Source organism: Amphiura filiformis, chromosome 3, assembly GCF_039555335.1.
Source record: "Amphiura filiformis chromosome 3, Afil_fr2py, whole genome shotgun sequence".
Lineage (NCBI taxonomy): Eukaryota > Metazoa > Echinodermata > Ophiuroidea > Amphilepidida > Amphiuridae > Amphiura > Amphiura filiformis.
Genome location: NC_092630.1, coordinates 18,414,516 through 18,431,956, shown reverse-complemented (window position 1 = coordinate 18,431,956; position 17,441 = coordinate 18,414,516). Strand labels below are relative to the sequence as shown.

Genomic DNA, 17,441 nt, shown 5'->3' with positions numbered 1-17,441 from the left:
CTCCAGGTTCAGGGAGATATAGGACTGTAGCCCGTACCTTGAGAAAAATACTGCCCAATTTCAGGTCTAACCATTGATATTGCCTGTGACTAACCTGTCTAATAAGTCCAGGTTTGCTCTCATTCATCCTATTATTTCTGTCTTTCTCTATAAAATGTGTGGCTATGAGCAGCAGGTCCTTTTCCAATACCCTGGCAAAAGAGAAATAAAGTCAGAGAAATTATTTAACAAACTACAAAATGTATTATGCAAAAACATGCATTTTACAATTGAATGGAATAAGATGTTTGAAGACGACAATGTGACTTCCTCATCAATAGCTATACCATACATTTACAATTTGATCTAGATACAGTGACTATTGTTAAGCGTATGTTTTCTATTGTGTATGTTCTTTTGTCATTTTGTTTTGAACAAACAGCAATGAAAAAGTACAAACTGGGTAAAAATATCAGATATAAAGTGGACAGAATAAGTAAACTGGTCCATGTCCAATGTGGGCAATAACACATGCATAATGTAACCTGTTGGTATTCATTTTGTAGAGCTATCAACACTACTGAATAAATGAACAAGTAATACTCCAGTCCATTTGACTTTCTCAGTAGTGTCCTTGTATGATCCACACACAAACAAAGGCAGTATACCTATAGCGGGCGATGCGGAACAAAGTGACTGCACCCTACAGATACACCACCTTTGATCATGCCTGTATCACACAAGGATGCCTTGCTACTGTTTCGAGGAAGCCAAATGGACTATATTAACCAGACTAATGAACTTACTTGAAGTCCTCTTGAGCTGCATCATAGATGACATAGTAACCCCTCTGATCCTGTACATGTACGCGACCCTCATCTACAGAATAGAAATCATCATGATTCTCTACCTCTGAAAACTCCATAAACTCACTTTCACTGATCCTGAAGATAAAATAGAAGACAATCAAATCGCATAGGCTTTAGATTTTAGAAAATGTTATAATCTGATGGCATGATTGGTGACTTCAAAATGTCACATTCCTTGGCCGAGAGTTACTTATCCAGATTTTTCTTATGTTCATGACCAACAAATACAAAGGCTAGTATTGCAATAATGTGAATCATGCAATGTACTATCATTACAAGTGGCAGTTTGACAGTGTACTGCAAAAGAGAGTTATTACATTCATGTAAGCATACATGGAATTAGTGTAATATTCCAGATATGGGCTGTATAATCTCTCAATTAAGTTTTAACAATACTCTACTTTGGCATAAGCATGATAAGGAGAGCCCTGCCAGAAAGACACTTTTTATTGTTATTGTATTGTATTTCATTATACACTTATACTGATTGCTTAACAAGTCTTTAAAAGGTCACTTAGGATCGTACATTTACATGGCAAGTGAAACATGCACTTCAATCCATTAGAAACTGCTACATGTGTTTGAAATAACTTACTTAAAGTCAGCAGGTGTATAGTGCAGGTAACTATGGTTACCCAGCCCTCCTCCTCCTCCCAAACTCCCATCATGCACACTGACTCTGTGATTTTGTTTGCTGAAATACAATGAAGATAATTACATTTACAACTACTTTGTGTATTTTACTACAGTTAATACTACTTTGTGTATTATACTAATAAAAGCTTTTAAAATATTTAGGAAGCTATACAGATTAATATATCATCTGCTTCTGAAATACACACAACTAGTCAATAAGGTGTTTGATATAAACACAGCCAACTTAAAAAGTCGCCACTAGTTCCATCCCCATTTAATCAGAGTTTAATCAGAGTTTATGATAATTTTCTATACACTTTCCTTCGAAGGTTGATACCAAATTTAATATCAAAAGTTTAATCATCGTGAGCATAAGAATCGCTGCTTGGAAATTCATGCAATTTAAAAATGACAATTATAATTGACCATGCAAAACCAATGCATGGTATCAGCTTATTATGTGGCCCGGAGCAACCCATATAGGAATCATTGTACACTTAAATTAAAAGAGCGGGGTATTTGATTTGTATTTTGACATGCATGGGTAAACCATTAATGACAATGAAAATTCCTACAGTCACAAACAGTCGCGCTTTATAATCGATAAACCTGCCTGACATAATTCTTGGCACTCACGCTAGCTCCGCCCCGCCGCGTACAAATCCCTATGTCATTTTTAAAATTGCACAAATTTCCAAACAACGGTTCCTTTGCTCACGATGATTAAACTTTTGATATCAAATTTGGTATCAACTTTTGAAGGAAAGTGTATAGAAAATTATTATATAAATTATTTTGCCATAAACTCATCAGACTCTGATTAAATGGGGATGAAACTAGTGGCGACTTTTTAATTTGGCTGTGTTTATATCACACTTGCAATGAGAAATGTCACAAAAAGTCATGAAAATCTGTCTGACTTACTTTGCATTCTTTTGTTTACTCTCCAATGACAAGCCTCCATCATTTATAGTCAGTGTTCTTTCAACAGACCTGAAGTAGTTCAACACACTCAGACACTGATGAATAAAAATAAAAATAATCATACTAGTCATAATAGTCAGAGCCATAGTGATGTGTAATAAGCAATTAATGATAGGAATACATCACTGGAATGAAATACGAGTATCTGAGCTTTACTGCTTTACACATAAGCTTCAAATGTTTTACTTGATTGAAACCAAACCAGTGAAAATTCGAAATGATTTCTTAACTATTCATAAATCTACCTCAGATCAGTATGACATAATAATAACATGACCAGTGATGTCATTTGTTTATGTCAATAGTGCCCTCTGCTGCTTCTTATGGTAGATAAGAATTGTTGCATGACATATACACACAATACAAAATCTTGAATGCAGTTCACTTGATAAACAAATATTAACATTCTGTTGCGATATGATGAAGATATTAGTGCATTTTATGAAGGTTTCAAGTAAAATTATAACGCTTTTCTCAAAAAGGCTATAGCAGGATAAGAGAATGCTTTTGCCAATATACTGAATAGTGTGTGTTTTACCTGCAAATTGTTACTACAAAACAATGGAAGGTGCTAATAATGTAAACAAATGTCCCATTAACCATACTTACTGTTCTTTTGAGATCTCTCAACTTTAGATGTCTGAGATACAGGAATGACAAGTACCCCCCTTGCACCATGGTAGGGTCATGTTGACTTGCATCATCATCAAGGCCTAATAAAGTCATCACACTCATGTAGTTATATTGGTCTCCATCCCCGCCTCCTTTGCGTCTGCGTACAGAAGAGGTAGTGCTTGCCCGGGAGTTGCGACCACCAAAGCTGACGTTATCAGCATCTTTCTCATCAAACTCGGTTACATTAAGCTCGTCGTCATGCTGAGAGCTGTGGAAGAACACATGCTTTTTAAGATAAGTGATCTGTGTGATTACGGACTGAAGCATGGTATTTTATGATTTAAAAGAAATATTTATAAGAGATAATTTGACTCAGAATTAAGTCATACATTTCTAGAGATATAAACTCATCCGATGATCAGAAATCATTCCCAGAGAGGAAAAAATAATACATGATCATCTGATGCAGACCTGAAGCTGATCATTATTGCAAAAGAAGAGGAAAATGCTTTAAAAAATGAGGAAAACAGTGCAAAATCATGCTAAAAAAGCTCAAATTCTGCTGAAAATAATGCGTAAATTTCAGGAATAAAAGAAAGAGAAAATCAGCTAAAAAGAGGAAAAGTTTCAGGTCTGCTGATGAGTTTATATCATAGTATGCTAACATGCATGTGCATAGAAAACTATTTTAATGGATTTCTTTTTATGATATAAGTGTTTACTGATAGCTTGCATAATGACCAGAAATTCAGTTACATGTTGACAATGCCAATGCTTACTTTTCATAGAGCTGATTACTGCAGTATATCTTCTTCCATATAGCATTAGTCTTAGCAGCTGTCTTATGGGATGTCACGGATGTTGGATGAACAGTTGGAGGATCTCTCACAGCAATAGCATGGTCTCTGAGTGCGTCTTGCACTTTCTGGAAGTATAATTGTTTGACAGAATAATATAACCCCTCATGAATATGGGAAGGACACCGTACATTAAATATGTTCAAGGGTCTCTATGTAATTTGCCCCAGGGTTGCTGGTTGTCAGTTCTACGAGACGGACTGGGGAGGAATGCAGATACTTAAGCCTTCCATGATGTTTCCAAAACCCCACACTGTGATCTATCATGTTTTTTTGGTTTAACTAATCAGCTGTCGATATAGCACTCTATGTAAACCCTAATCCTCTCATGGCAGTTTAGGTGGAGGTGCACCTTTTGGCTTCATGAAGGTTGAGGATAGATAAACAAGGTTTATTGTTTACTGATCTTTTTAGATAAACAAGGTTTATTGTTTACTGATTTTATTTGCAAAATAAATCATTTTAATTTCTGTCTGTAGAAAGAGTGTTGAACATCATGTAACAACATTTATATTTGTGCAGTTTCATTACTAATTTATCTCTTCATTTTGTTTAAGGGGGTACTACACCCTTGTGGTAAATTTGTGACTATTTTTGCATTTTTCTCAAAAAATAATTACACACTGGTAACAAAAGTTATGTATATTATTGGGGCAAAGAATCCAATTACTACACTGAAATGTCAGTGACTCAAGACAAGCGGTTCAGTATATATGATAGGAAACGAGGTACATCCTAGCGGTACCTTATTTCTTATCATAAATAACAAACCGCTTGACTTGGGTGACTGAAATTCCAGTGTAGTAATTGGATTCCTTGCCCTATAATATACATAACTTTTGTAATCACTGTGTTATTAGTTTAAGAGAAAAATGCAAAAATAGACACAAATTTATCGAGGGTGTAGTACCCCTTAAACCATTGACAGTTTCATTTCATTCATTTCATCATTTAGTAATTTTATATAAACTAGTTTTTGATTTTGTAACTTGGCCTGTTGGCTTGATCATTAAGAGTCAAGCTTGGAACAGAGGTAATGTCACACTTTACTTTAATATCAACATCAGTCTAAAGCAATATTCATACATATGTGTCCACATGATTATGCCATCCACCCTAACACTTTCACACTCATATATTCAATGACTGACCTCTGCATCCGTGACAGTAAGGAATTTGGATTGAGCTCGTAGCAGTTCATCAATACTGCTTTGTTGCCGTAGCTTAGTCAACATCTTCTCTTGCTTAGGATCTTTCTCTGCTCTGTGGAAGATAAATCAAATAATGACACTGATTTTACAGTAACACATTACAAACAAACAAACAAAATCCCAAAAAACAAGATACTTATTCAAGAGGTCAGATTTTCTGCATACAAATAGTAGTCTTTTTCATCAATTTTCTTGTTACAGATATCACACCTTTTGATTCTAAGAACAGGGACAAAGGTTACTGGTAAATGCTACCCCTATTTTTTAACAACTTGACTTTATTTGTACTTTCAGTTGGTCCAATATTTTGCTATTTACCAAAATTTAGAAGGAATTCAGGATCATTCTCTTTAAAATGTTTGTATGCAACAGTCATCACTACAGTGACAATTGTCTCAAAGCTGGGAAAGAGTTTAAACTCATGTTGAATGCAGGTTGTATGATATTTAAAGGAATTTGACCTGATATATTTGGAAAATCAAATTCTTTAAAACTTATGTATAACATAAAATGTCATCCCTTTCAAGCACTCATGCAAAAAGAACATGTAAATGTTTTTTGTAAATGTGACTAATTCCGACATTTATACTGCGTGATATTGGTAGTCTACAGTGTTTTTATTAATGATAATCATCATGATCATGTAATATATTGATTTCTAGTGAAAGGCCCTATTTTCCTCATAAACATACTGAAATTAGAAGTTCCAACTCAGTGTATTTCAAGATATCATCAAAAACTGCCAAATTAGTCTCTTCAAATATGGTATCAAAAACTGTTAAATTAGTCTCAAATATGGTATAGCATATTTGAGACTAATTCGCAGTTTTTGATGATATCTTCGAAATATACCGATTTGGAACGCCAAATTTCAATATGTTTATGAGAAAAATATGAGCTTCCATCTGATACCAAAATCAGGTTATCCACCTTTAAGGTGTTAACCATACAACTATTCAAAAAAATATTCTTTTTAAAAACAGATGTTTACCTTTATTTGTAAGCAGAAAAAGTAGGGGGAAACCCTTTCAATGCTATCAAACCAAAAACTTGATGAGCAGAGCTAAGGATCACATGAAGCAGGACATACAATATTGAAAGTTTTGTTTCAAATCTATTTTCAAGGTATGATAATCACTCAGCATGAAAGCTTACTTAAGTTTGATGAAAGGCAGCCAATTGGACTCTTTACGTAAAGCGTGGAATGATGCATCAGCTCCCCATGACTCATTACCCATCTGAAATATAAAACAAGGACAAGCAAAAGGTTGATTATTCCACTGACTCCTCATGTAAAGTGTCTAGGAATCTCAGCTGCTGATTTCTTACTCAGTTGAAAAGAGGCTTTGGGACATGACCTGTTCACTTTAGTACTACACCTCAATAAATTTATGACTATTTTTGCATTTTTCTCAAAAACTAATAACACACTGGTAATAAAAGTTATGTATATTATAGGGCAAGGAATCAATCACTACACTGAAATTTCAGCGACCCAAGAGAAGCGGTTCGATACTTATGATAGAAAATGAGGTACCGCTAGGATGTACCTCATTTCCTATCATATTTACTGAACCGCTTGTCTTGAGTCACTGAAATTTCAGTGTAGTAATTGGATTCCTTGCCCCAATATACATAACTTTTTTTTACCAGTGTGTTATTAATTTTTGTTTAAAATGCAAACATAGTCACAAATTTACCACAGGGGTGTAGTACTCCCTTAATATTTAGCATAATCCTGTAGCAAGAGGTAGCAAAAGCGTTGATATTGCTTTTCATGTCATATGATAGCACCCAGGATTCACAGCCATAAAAAAAGAATGGTCATGCGCTAGTTTATGAGTTGCAAGGGCCTGGTACAACAAACGGAATCTAATATATTTCAAGTGTTATTATGTACTGATTACACATAACAACAAAGAGTATGTTTACTAGAACGATACGAATAAGATTGCCAAAAAAATAAAACATCTCATTCCATTTGCTTTTTTTTGTCCATATAGGTGACCCCGGAGTGACGTCACAAGCCGTTGACCTCCGTTGACAACAAATCCGATTCAGAAGTCAAATTTGTAGTTTTCTGTTGTTTGTCCCTTTTCAAATCGGCCAAAATACTACCATTTCTATAACTTCTCGACATGGGGCCTCCAGCCAACAACAAAAATAAAGACTCTCCTCTACATGTTCATGTGTTCAGCTTCACATAAAATGCAATTTTCGCCAAGTATTTAACCTTTATTTTACCGGAATCGGCCGAGAAATTTGCTCGATTCGAGGTCAAAACAGAACGTAAACAACTAAATGAGCTCTGCTACAAGTCTTCAGATGCACGCTCAGATGCACGATCTATTGTAGGTTGAAAAGCGTAAGTCTAGCCGACTGTGGCGTCATGTAAAATAAGTACCCGGATGACCGGGGTGACCTATACTCAAAATAAAGTACACTTTATAATACTTGGATTCAACCAAATACTATGATAACATACCTCTAGTTTGTCATAGGTTGGGAATGTATTCTGCTCATGCTGCTTCAAGAACAAGCTCTTGAATTTCTTGTTGACTTGTGCTACTAACTCCATCTCATCTGAAGGACCACCAATTTTGTCAAGATCCTATTTATCAGTAGAAATTAAGGCAATATGATATCTGATCTCGCAAAAGGAGAAATGTTGTCAAAAGATAATTTTAATGTTAAAAAACTTTGAATCAGCTTTAATTTGGTATAAGTGCCATCAAATGAGACAAAGGAAAGACATTATATAAACAATAAAGATCAATTACAATGGTAAATCACCTCGTAACTCAAAAACAATTTTGATGACATTGTCCTCATTTTACTTGAATATGTCACATGCTTTAACATCAATGTCATTTCTCCCACCACACTGCATGAAAATGACATAATTTACTTTATTTGAACATACAAACCATAATTACTGTTTTTATTTTTTATGAAAAAGTTAAATCATGCTACATTATTACACACACAAGATTGTCATCTTTTAGTTATATTTTGCAAGCTGGTGATGAAATAAAAATAAACCAAAATGATTCAGAAACTTGTTTCAAATCAATTAATTACTGTATTTTTCATGACTCTTGTACTTTTTTTCACATGCACTGTTATCTACTTACCAGAGAGACTCCGTAGCAGGTCATTAAAAATTCAAGCATTGGTCTGATTCCTTCAAAGTCTATTACATGACAAGGGATTCCCAGTGATTCTGAGTCAGAGGCTGGACCACCACCTAATATAAACAAGGAGAAAAATCAAGATTTGAGTGTACCCAAGATTGCAGATTTTGTATTAAGGGTGTACTACACCCCTGGCCAATTTTGTGCCTATTTTTGCAATTTTCTCAAAAATTATAGCACATTGGTGACAAGTAAGATATGTATATTATAGGGGCAAGGGGCAACTACTGTACTGAAAATTCAGCAACTCAAAGCAAGTAGTTATTGATCAAATATTGGTTTTCCCTCATTTTTGACTGTAACTCCACAACTGTTGTCTGTGCTGAAATAAAATTCCAGTGCAGTAGTTGTAGTCCTTGCCCCTATAATATACATATCTTACTTGTCCCCAATGCGCTATAATTTTTTGAGAAAAATGCAAAAAATAGGCACAAAATTGGCCAGGGTGTAGTACCCCTCTTAAGTGACAGGAATAACATTATACGTGACATGGTGAAGGGGAGTAAGTCACATGTCGGCAATGTTCAAATAGAAGTTTTTACATCATTTTCTGGCAGTTTACGAATGCTACATTTTGATGCAAACCCCATCAAAATCGGACATCTGGTTACCGAGGTATGAGCAATTTATCAACAGCTGAAAACAATATAAAACAAAAGAATTTGAACACTGTTTTTGCCAATATCTCAAAATCAATATTAGCGATATCCAACTCATTCCCCTTCATCATGTCACATACTATATTGGGTGCATATTGTCAATGAAAATCTTGCAAATCTTATTTAAAGTGGGTAAGAGCCTTAGCAGTGTTTGCAGTCAAATATTGAGACAAATTACAGTTGACGCACAACAGAACTGGTATGAGTTCTATAAAGGCTATGTCAAAGGTCACAAAGGATGTCATTGAAATTGCCAAACAACTTTTGTTTTGTTAAATTATTGGACTTAATTAAAGAACCGCAGGGTGCATTTTCCTTTCTCCTTGCATGTTTTGCTCTCCGTTTTCGTTAATGTTGTATTTCCTCCATTTTAGTCAGCTGAACATCACTTTGAGATTTGTTTGCAAGGCACTTAAGGTCAAGGTAAAGGAGACGATCCTGTATAAACAGTGATCGGAGTGCCCATCTCTCTTTCATTGGCGATTGGGCCAGACTCCTCCATGTAATGTTGCTATAGAGGGATCGCTACACCTCCTCTACAGCGAGTCTGTTACCTTCCCAGCATTTAAGAATGCAGGTACCCATTTAAACACCTGGGTGGAGAGGAGTAATCGAGATAAAGTGCCTTACTCAAGGGCACAACACGATGGCGTCGCCGAGCTCGAACCCGCAACCTTCCGATTATGAGTCGGTGCCCGCTCCGCTAGGGCCACCGTGCACCTAAAGGCACTTAATAAATCTTTTCTTCTTCTTCTTATTATTATTATGTTCTTACCTGCAGCAGCTGCAGCTGCAATGGCCTGTGCTGTGTGTGGCACTGTCCCAGTACCTGGCCAGTTGACAGACGATGACCGCCGTGATGAGCAACGTCCATCACTGGACCCTGACTCAGGTCTCTCATGTATAGTTGAACTAAGTACGCTGAGTCTTGAAATTCTGCCAACAGAGGGAGCTGTTGTATCTGTAATTGACTGACGCCCTTCAAATACTGACCATCTCCCATTACTTTGGATACCTGTATTATTGCAGAATGAAATAAAGACTACTTTATTATCATTGATCAAAATTTGTCTAATCAAACACACTTAATTAATGCCTTAAGGGGGTACTACACCCCTTGATAAATTTGTGTCTATTTTTGCATTTTTCTCAAAAACTAATAACACACTGATAACAAAAGTTATGTATATTAAGGGCAAGGAATCAATTACTACACTGAATTTCAGTGACCCAAGACAAGCGGTTCGTTATTTATGATAAGAAATAAGGTACCGCTAGGATGTACCTCATTTCCTATCATATATACTGAACCGCTTGTTTTGAGTCACTGAAATTTCAGTGTAGTATTTGGATTCCTTGCCCCAAAAATATACATAACTTTTTTTACAAGTGTGTTATTATTTTTTGAGAAAAATGCAAAAATAATCACAAATTTACAACAGGGGTGTAGTACCCCCTTAATTACCATTACATTAGATGGAAGGGTTTTGCTCTTACAGAAATGGCTGTGTTCTTAGCAAAGCTGAATTATACCATCTCTGATAGCCCATGGCTTGAGGCATTGAATGTAGAGCATAATATTTTCACAGCATGAAATTTTAGTGCTTGTTAGGGAAAGAAACCACCTATTTGTACAAGAGCAAAAAAGCAAACTTATCAGTACCAACTGACCAGCAGGGAAACTTTGAATGGATCTAAAAAAGAAGTAGTGTACATAACCAAGGAAAATAAATGTTAAAAACTGTTTAATATGTACAACAACATCCAAAATTTAGGTTATAAAAGGCAAAACAACCAAAGTTTAGGTAGCATAAAACATCCCTTTTACAAGATAAAAACTACATCCAAAATATAGATTTAAAAAGACAAAACAACGAAAGTTTCGGGAGCATAAAACATCCCTTTTACAAGGTAAAAACTTTGTTTTGTCTTTTTAAACCTAAATTTTGGATGTTGTTGTACATATTAAACAGTTTTTAACACCTATTTGTAGCCTGAAATTTTCAAATGTTATCTATCATATTATTATGTAATACAAAGTAACATATTTGCCTGCATTGAAATTTAAAAAAAAAACCTTGAGGTTCCATGGACTCAATCTCTTACCTTGAGTTTTATGATCAGACATCATAGAGGATGGGCGTGTAGTGGATCGCGGACTCCTGCTGAACTCTTCCTCATCAGCTTCTTCATTCTGTTCTGCCCGGCTTGGAGGAACAATGTCATGCTCCCACTTGATTGGCAGCCATTCTAATAACTACAAACATGTTCAAAGGAATTGTAAGCTTTTTTTGTTTTGGGTATTATCTATTTATATGTTGTTTACGAGTAGTACTGATAATATTATACACATCTGCTCTGGGTAAAGATTAAACATTTGTTCATCCTATCAACCCAGAGAACTAAGTTTAACTTCTCATTACAATGCAATTGATATACATATAACCAAATCAAAAACTTATGATCTCAACACAAAATTAAGGCATACCTCATATTTTCAGTCACCACTTTAGGTTATTCCTTCATGGAGTTTTGGGGTCAAGTATCCAAAAGGTAACTGATCCTGAACTTGGCTTGCCATTGTCAAAGTTATGACTGAAAATTTGAGGTATGTCTTAATTTTGGGTTCAGATTATAAGTTTAAATGATTAATTATGGAAATCTACCAATACAGATGACATTTTAAAACTTGCATGCAAAAAAGTTAATATTCAAACTTGATATACAATACAAGGCTGTTTGGGATAAAAATACATACATTTATGAAACATGTAGGTCAAAAACTAGTTGAGCACACTTATCACCACAGTACCAAGGGCTTGCGTATATTAGAGAACCAGGTATCATAGAAGTTATTCCAGTTGAAATCCAGTTTATAGAAGGCATGAGCTTAGTCTTCCACACAGGGAGTGTGAATTTCAAATGGCAGTACCCATGCATGGGAGATTAAGGTCAAGTCTTCCATAGGAGGTATATGATTTCAACCAGAATAGCCCAATCAGAACTTAGAAAGTAGGTCTCATTCTGCCAGACATTGAGATACAAACTGATTATATTGCATAAACATGTTGAATCTGACTTACCCGTAGAAACCCATGTATCTTCTTGACGGAATGAACGTAACAAGTCAGCCATCTTGTGTAGATCATTAAGTCTTCTTCTGTGATAGCATTGTGTGCAGGTGGTTTGCCCATCAGGTAAGTTTCGTGTGCAACAGCTAGACGACGGGCTCTAGCCAGAGAGTCATTGTATTCTGACATGATTTGCCTGAAAAGAAAAGTTATTTCATTATATATGAGGAAGTTATTTCTGACATGTAAATGTTATTGAAATGTTTTGAACAAACCCAAAACATGCGTTTGTAACATTTTTAATGAAGTTATTTCATTGTAGCTTTTGCATTCTACATGTAAAGCAAAGAAAATGTTGGGTTATATAAAGGGTATAAAAATTTCAATAACATTCAAAATCATTCTTGAAACCTTGCTGCAAAACGTTCCAATATAATCTTATATAAATGGCGACAAAATATTTCACAAAAATCTTCGCCAAAAATATTTTTTTTAATGTGGTTGAAATCTTTGTTCATATAAAACATTTCAAAATTGTAATCATGGCAGGTATATAACCAACATCTAAATGTTATTGAAACATTTTGAACAAACCTAAAACATTTATTACATGTTAATAATATTTGAAAAACTTTGTTGTGTTTGCTGTACATGCAGGGGATGTAATGGTTAACCACTTGTGTAGGGTCAATACAGCAAATTCAGGCATAGTCTTGAAAATGCCTGACTTGCTTGCATACTTTGATATTTTTCATAATTTTGTCATTTTAATATGCAACTTGTCATGTTTTTTAAATTAGAAGCAAAAGCAAATTATGAGTAATACTGTTACTATAAAACCGAGTAAATCAAAACATATCAAATACATTTAAATCTACTTACTCAAGTCTCTTTTGGTAGATAGGATAAAGTGCTTCCAGTGTACTGGTGTGTTCACAGAATCTTTTCCATCGTAACATATGCATGTGTTTACATTGCACCAACTGCCTGATGCGATCACAGAAGTACTGAAATAAGCAATATTTTAAAGAAAAAGTCAACAACAAATAAATAACACAATCCTATGCGGCATGTATCCAGCAGGTAGTAACATTAAATAGCAAGACATTCATAGCTTCCCTGATGTATCATGTGAAAGTACCCATTGTAATTGAAAAAGTACTATCTATGATGTGCAAAATCAGAAAAAAAATAATTGAAAATCAGATTTGAAAGAGAATAGGGGTACTTACATACCCTGCAAATAATAAGACTAAATATGGCTTAATATGAGTAAAAGTATACATTTTAGTTGATTTTGCAGGATGCACAAAACTAAATGGAGCTTCATATTTTTGAACACATTCTGTTTTCTGCCACTTTTTTCATTTAAGGAAAAACTCAACAACTATTTTATTGACTTTTCCTTCACTTTGAGGTCAATAATTTACTCCTTTATGAGATCATTGATAGTACCATTAACATAAACTGTAGGCCTAAATGTATGTAAGTCTTTATCTCTTCATTAAGAACATATTTATCATGGTTTCCTTTCTCACTTTTTCCACTCAATTTGCTACGACTTGCAAATCTTTTTAGCTGTCAAAAGAAACTGATACAAATTGCCAAAGATAATTCCTCCATGCTTTGTTTTTAATAAATATTATGGATATTATGTAGACATAGAACCTTGGCTGGATTTGTGCTTGAATAGAGAGCTTACGGTTGTACTTGGACCAACTTACAAGTATAATTGGTTTACCATACCTGATGTAGTAGTAGTGGAAGACTTTCAGTGGTGTATTCTCTCTTCACACAGGCTTCTACTTCTTCTTTCATCACTTCAGATTGGACAATGATTGGTTTGGCTTCACTCACCTGCACACATGCACAACATCATTTCAAGAATGTTGCAGTTAACAATCTTAAACTCAGCAGCAAGAAACAGGTTAATTGATACATCAGTTTGCTTGTTTGTAAGCAAAGAGAAGAAACACAGTTCAAGGAACTATTCCCAAGTCACCTTCACAAGAGTAAATTAAAATGGGGTGTTCATCATAAAAAAGGTGAAATAAGTCTTGGAAAGTGACAGCGCTGGTGTCCTACCAATGAATAAAAAAAAAAAAAAAAAAAAAAAAAAAAAGCAGTGATTTATAGTGCGCCACGCTTTGACAGGCACAACGCCTAGACGTTGATCCACAAGCCTCAGCACACTTTACAGTAACTTCTCTGTGTATGGGATAACATTTTTTCACAGAGTTAACCCATGGGCTGATAAATTGTGGATGAGACCAGGCAGTTGGTTGATAAGTAGTTAACTAGAGAACATTTGAGTGTCAAAAGTAACTTTATAAATTTCAAAAACATAAAAGCCTCCCACAAGAAGAACTTTTTCATAGTAAACATAATGAATGCCTCACACAAGTAGATCTAATGGTTTCAAACTCAAAATAGACATAATATAAACCTCCCACAAGAATAACTATTCCTTTAGTTAGTGATGGTTTTGAAACTCAAAATAGACACTTCTGACTTCTGCAGTAAATGGACTTTTGGCTAGATAAGACTAAAAAGGTCACACTTGTCATTCCACTGAACTCATTGTTTGTATTTATTCATACCATCAACATGCATGTGCTTACCTGTATTGATCTTTTGATAATTTGTTCTCTTTGTTTACGAAAATGTTCAATACTTTTTGGAAGAGCCACAGAACTGAAAAAAAGTGAAATAAAAAACATGGAAGATATATTAAAATGTTATTCAGGTTCAATCATTGACAAAAAATCTGACAACATGTACATGGTATACACTTAATTTACCATACGTACGGATATGATTGAAGACGACACTGGTAACATTAGTATATTATTATTTCTCTATTTGATCACCTTCACTATAACCAAAAATCTCAAAGCACTAAAATGTTTACATGCATAGTGCATTATTTCTTATTTTGTGTGACAAACCCAGAAATATTACTCACGGCTTGAGCTTTCGCTATCTTGGCTGATGGCTTGATCACAAGTGTCTGTTGTGATCTGGTCCACTGCGTTTCCGCTGGAGGTTGGATGCACTCTCACTCCCAGGGTTGAAAGTTGGTTTTAGCAGTGGATCATATACGTGACTGAGAGAATAAGCCCCGTCGTCGCGGTTGATAGTATCCAACCTCTGCGGGAAACACAGCGGACCAGATCACAACAGACACTTGTGATCAAGCCATCAGCCAAGATGGCAAAAGCTCAAGCCGTGAGTAATATTTCTGGGTTTGTCACACAAAATAGGAAATAATTTGATCTACAACCCTACTGATGCATCTGTTTACGGGATGCATAGTGGATAATAGAATCAGCTCACTCTCTCCACATGTACTTCATTACACAGCCGTGACGTTACACTTACATGCTTACACCGATTTTGACCTAACTTGGTCACAACCATCATTGACCATGCCCCTGCATGTCATATGAAACTTGTGGGGTCAAAGGTCACGTAGGGGTCATAGGGGTCAAAAATGTGATTTCAACTAAAAATGCTTCTTCTCTCACAGATTACGAGGACAGTGACACCACTTGCACACTTGCATTGTTATTATCCAGTGTCTATAGGGTCCTCACAGATTTGGGGTCAAAGGTCATTAAGGGGTCACTTCTGGTATAAAACGAAAAACTTTCAAAAAATTTTATTTGCTAAGAAAAACATAGGAGAGTAACGGTATGTTCACACATAAATTGTAGTTACCCTGTGTATATGTGGTATTTTTATATTTAGGGTCAAAGGTCATTAAGGGGCCACTTCGGTATAAAACGAAATAAATTTAAAATGCTTCTTCTCCCACAAATTACGCCGGACAGTGACACCACTTGCACACATGCATTGTTATTACCCAGTGTCTATGGGGTCCTCACAGATTTGGGGTCAAAGGTCATTAAGGGGTCACTTCCGGTATAAAACGAAAAACTTTCAAAAATTTTTATTTGCTAAGAAAAACATAGGAGAGTAACGGTATGTTCACACATAAATTGTAGTTACCCTGTGTATATGTGGTATTTTTATATTTAGGGTCAAAGGTCATTAAGGGGCCACTTCAGGTATAAAACGAAATAAATTTAAAATGCTTCTTCTCCCACAAATTACGCCGGACAGTGACACCACTTGCACACATGCATTGTTATTACCCAGTGTCTATGGGGTCCTCACAGATTTGGGGTCAAAGGTCATTAAGGGGTCACTTCCGTATAAAACGAAAAAACTTCAAATTTTTTATTTGCTAAGAAAAACATAGGACAGTAACGGTATGTTCACACATGAACTGTGGTTACCCAATTCATATGTGGTATTTTTTATTTGGGGTCAAAGGTCATTAAGGGGTCACTTCCGGTCGGAGACGAAAAACCTTCAAAATGCCCCTTCTGCCACAAATAACATAGCAAAGTGGTGCCACGTGCACCCATGCATTGACATTAGCCAATGTCTATGGGCGTTTTCATATATTTTGGGGTTAAAGGTCATTAGGGGTCACAACACGGCTGTGTTCGTGGTCTTAGACCACAGCTAAGTCTAGTTGGTTTTGGTTTTTACATCTATATAATAATACACTATGTCTGTCTGTGAGTCTGTCCACCCTTTTTCTCGGAACTGACAGGTCGCATGCCCCTCAAATTTGGTGGGTATAATCAAAGACAAAACTACAAAGACTAGTTTGCGTCTGACATCAGAGCAAAGGTGTGGTGCTGGTACATGTGATTGGTTGCTGACCTGCGCAGTATGGCATTTTCTGTCTGGTTGACAGGACGTCATACGCAAAATAGTCTTTTTAATTCTGTCTCAAATTATAGGTGTGTCATGGTCCGAGCCAGAGCAAGTTTGCGTTTGTTAGTGGATGACTACACCTGGGGTCTTTTCTCTTACTCCCTCATAGGTTGCCAAACTTGCCATGACCAGTATAAACACAACTAATATATATGCTTGCTGGTTGGGTGTAACTAAAAGAAGTTGCACATAGAATTAGAAAATGTATTTCCACCTTGCGACAATGAGACAAATATCATTTAGTGTGCACTCAGCATTAAGAATGCAATGTTCACTTTTTATTACAAATAGGTCACTGTCACCTTGCCACCCGAGAAGCGCCACCAAGTGTCTCGTTCTCCTCAACATCATTCTGCAGATCTGTCAGCGCCTTGGCTAACTCCTCCTCCAGGTGCTTGATCTTCTCTGAGTTTGCTACCTTGTACAGTTCAACTGACGCCATCTTGACAGCAAATCTCAATTTGGACGGATGGTGATTATGTTATCAAATTGGACGGATTTGATGGAAGACAGACATTATAAGTAAGACGGAAGATCTATATGGTGCATATTTCTTTTTTGTCCAATCAATTGTA

At 35.7% G+C, this 17,441-nt stretch overlaps 1 protein-coding gene across 3 annotated transcripts in view; it reads right to left on the bottom strand.

The window, feature by feature from the left end:
* The window catches only part of LOC140148155 (uncharacterized), a 118,187-nt gene extending 100,746 nt beyond the window's left edge, over positions 1 to 17,441 (bottom strand). For all 3 annotated transcript variants that reach the window (XM_072170016.1, XM_072170015.1, XM_072170017.1), the window contains exons 1-17: positions 17,169 to 17,441; positions 14,697 to 14,769; positions 13,822 to 13,932; positions 12,958 to 13,082; positions 12,088 to 12,271; positions 11,111 to 11,261; positions 9,780 to 10,019; positions 8,286 to 8,398; positions 7,637 to 7,762; positions 6,307 to 6,389; positions 5,092 to 5,203; positions 3,863 to 4,008; positions 3,078 to 3,351; positions 2,409 to 2,503; positions 1,444 to 1,542; positions 786 to 923; positions 95 to 191 (exon numbers count right to left, since the gene is read on the bottom strand). In XM_072170016.1, the coding sequence (XP_072026117.1) occupies positions 95 to 191; positions 786 to 923; positions 1,444 to 1,542; positions 2,409 to 2,503; positions 3,078 to 3,351; positions 3,863 to 4,008; positions 5,092 to 5,203; positions 6,307 to 6,389; positions 7,637 to 7,762; positions 8,286 to 8,398; positions 9,780 to 10,019; positions 11,111 to 11,261; positions 12,088 to 12,271; positions 12,958 to 13,082; positions 13,822 to 13,932; positions 14,697 to 14,769; positions 17,169 to 17,308 (2,307 nt within the window). In that variant the 5' untranslated portion in view covers positions 17,309 to 17,441. The remainder of the gene's footprint in view (positions 1 to 94; positions 192 to 785; positions 924 to 1,443; positions 1,543 to 2,408; positions 2,504 to 3,077; positions 3,352 to 3,862; positions 4,009 to 5,091; positions 5,204 to 6,306; positions 6,390 to 7,636; positions 7,763 to 8,285; positions 8,399 to 9,779; positions 10,020 to 11,110; positions 11,262 to 12,087; positions 12,272 to 12,957; positions 13,083 to 13,821; positions 13,933 to 14,696; positions 14,770 to 17,168) is intronic.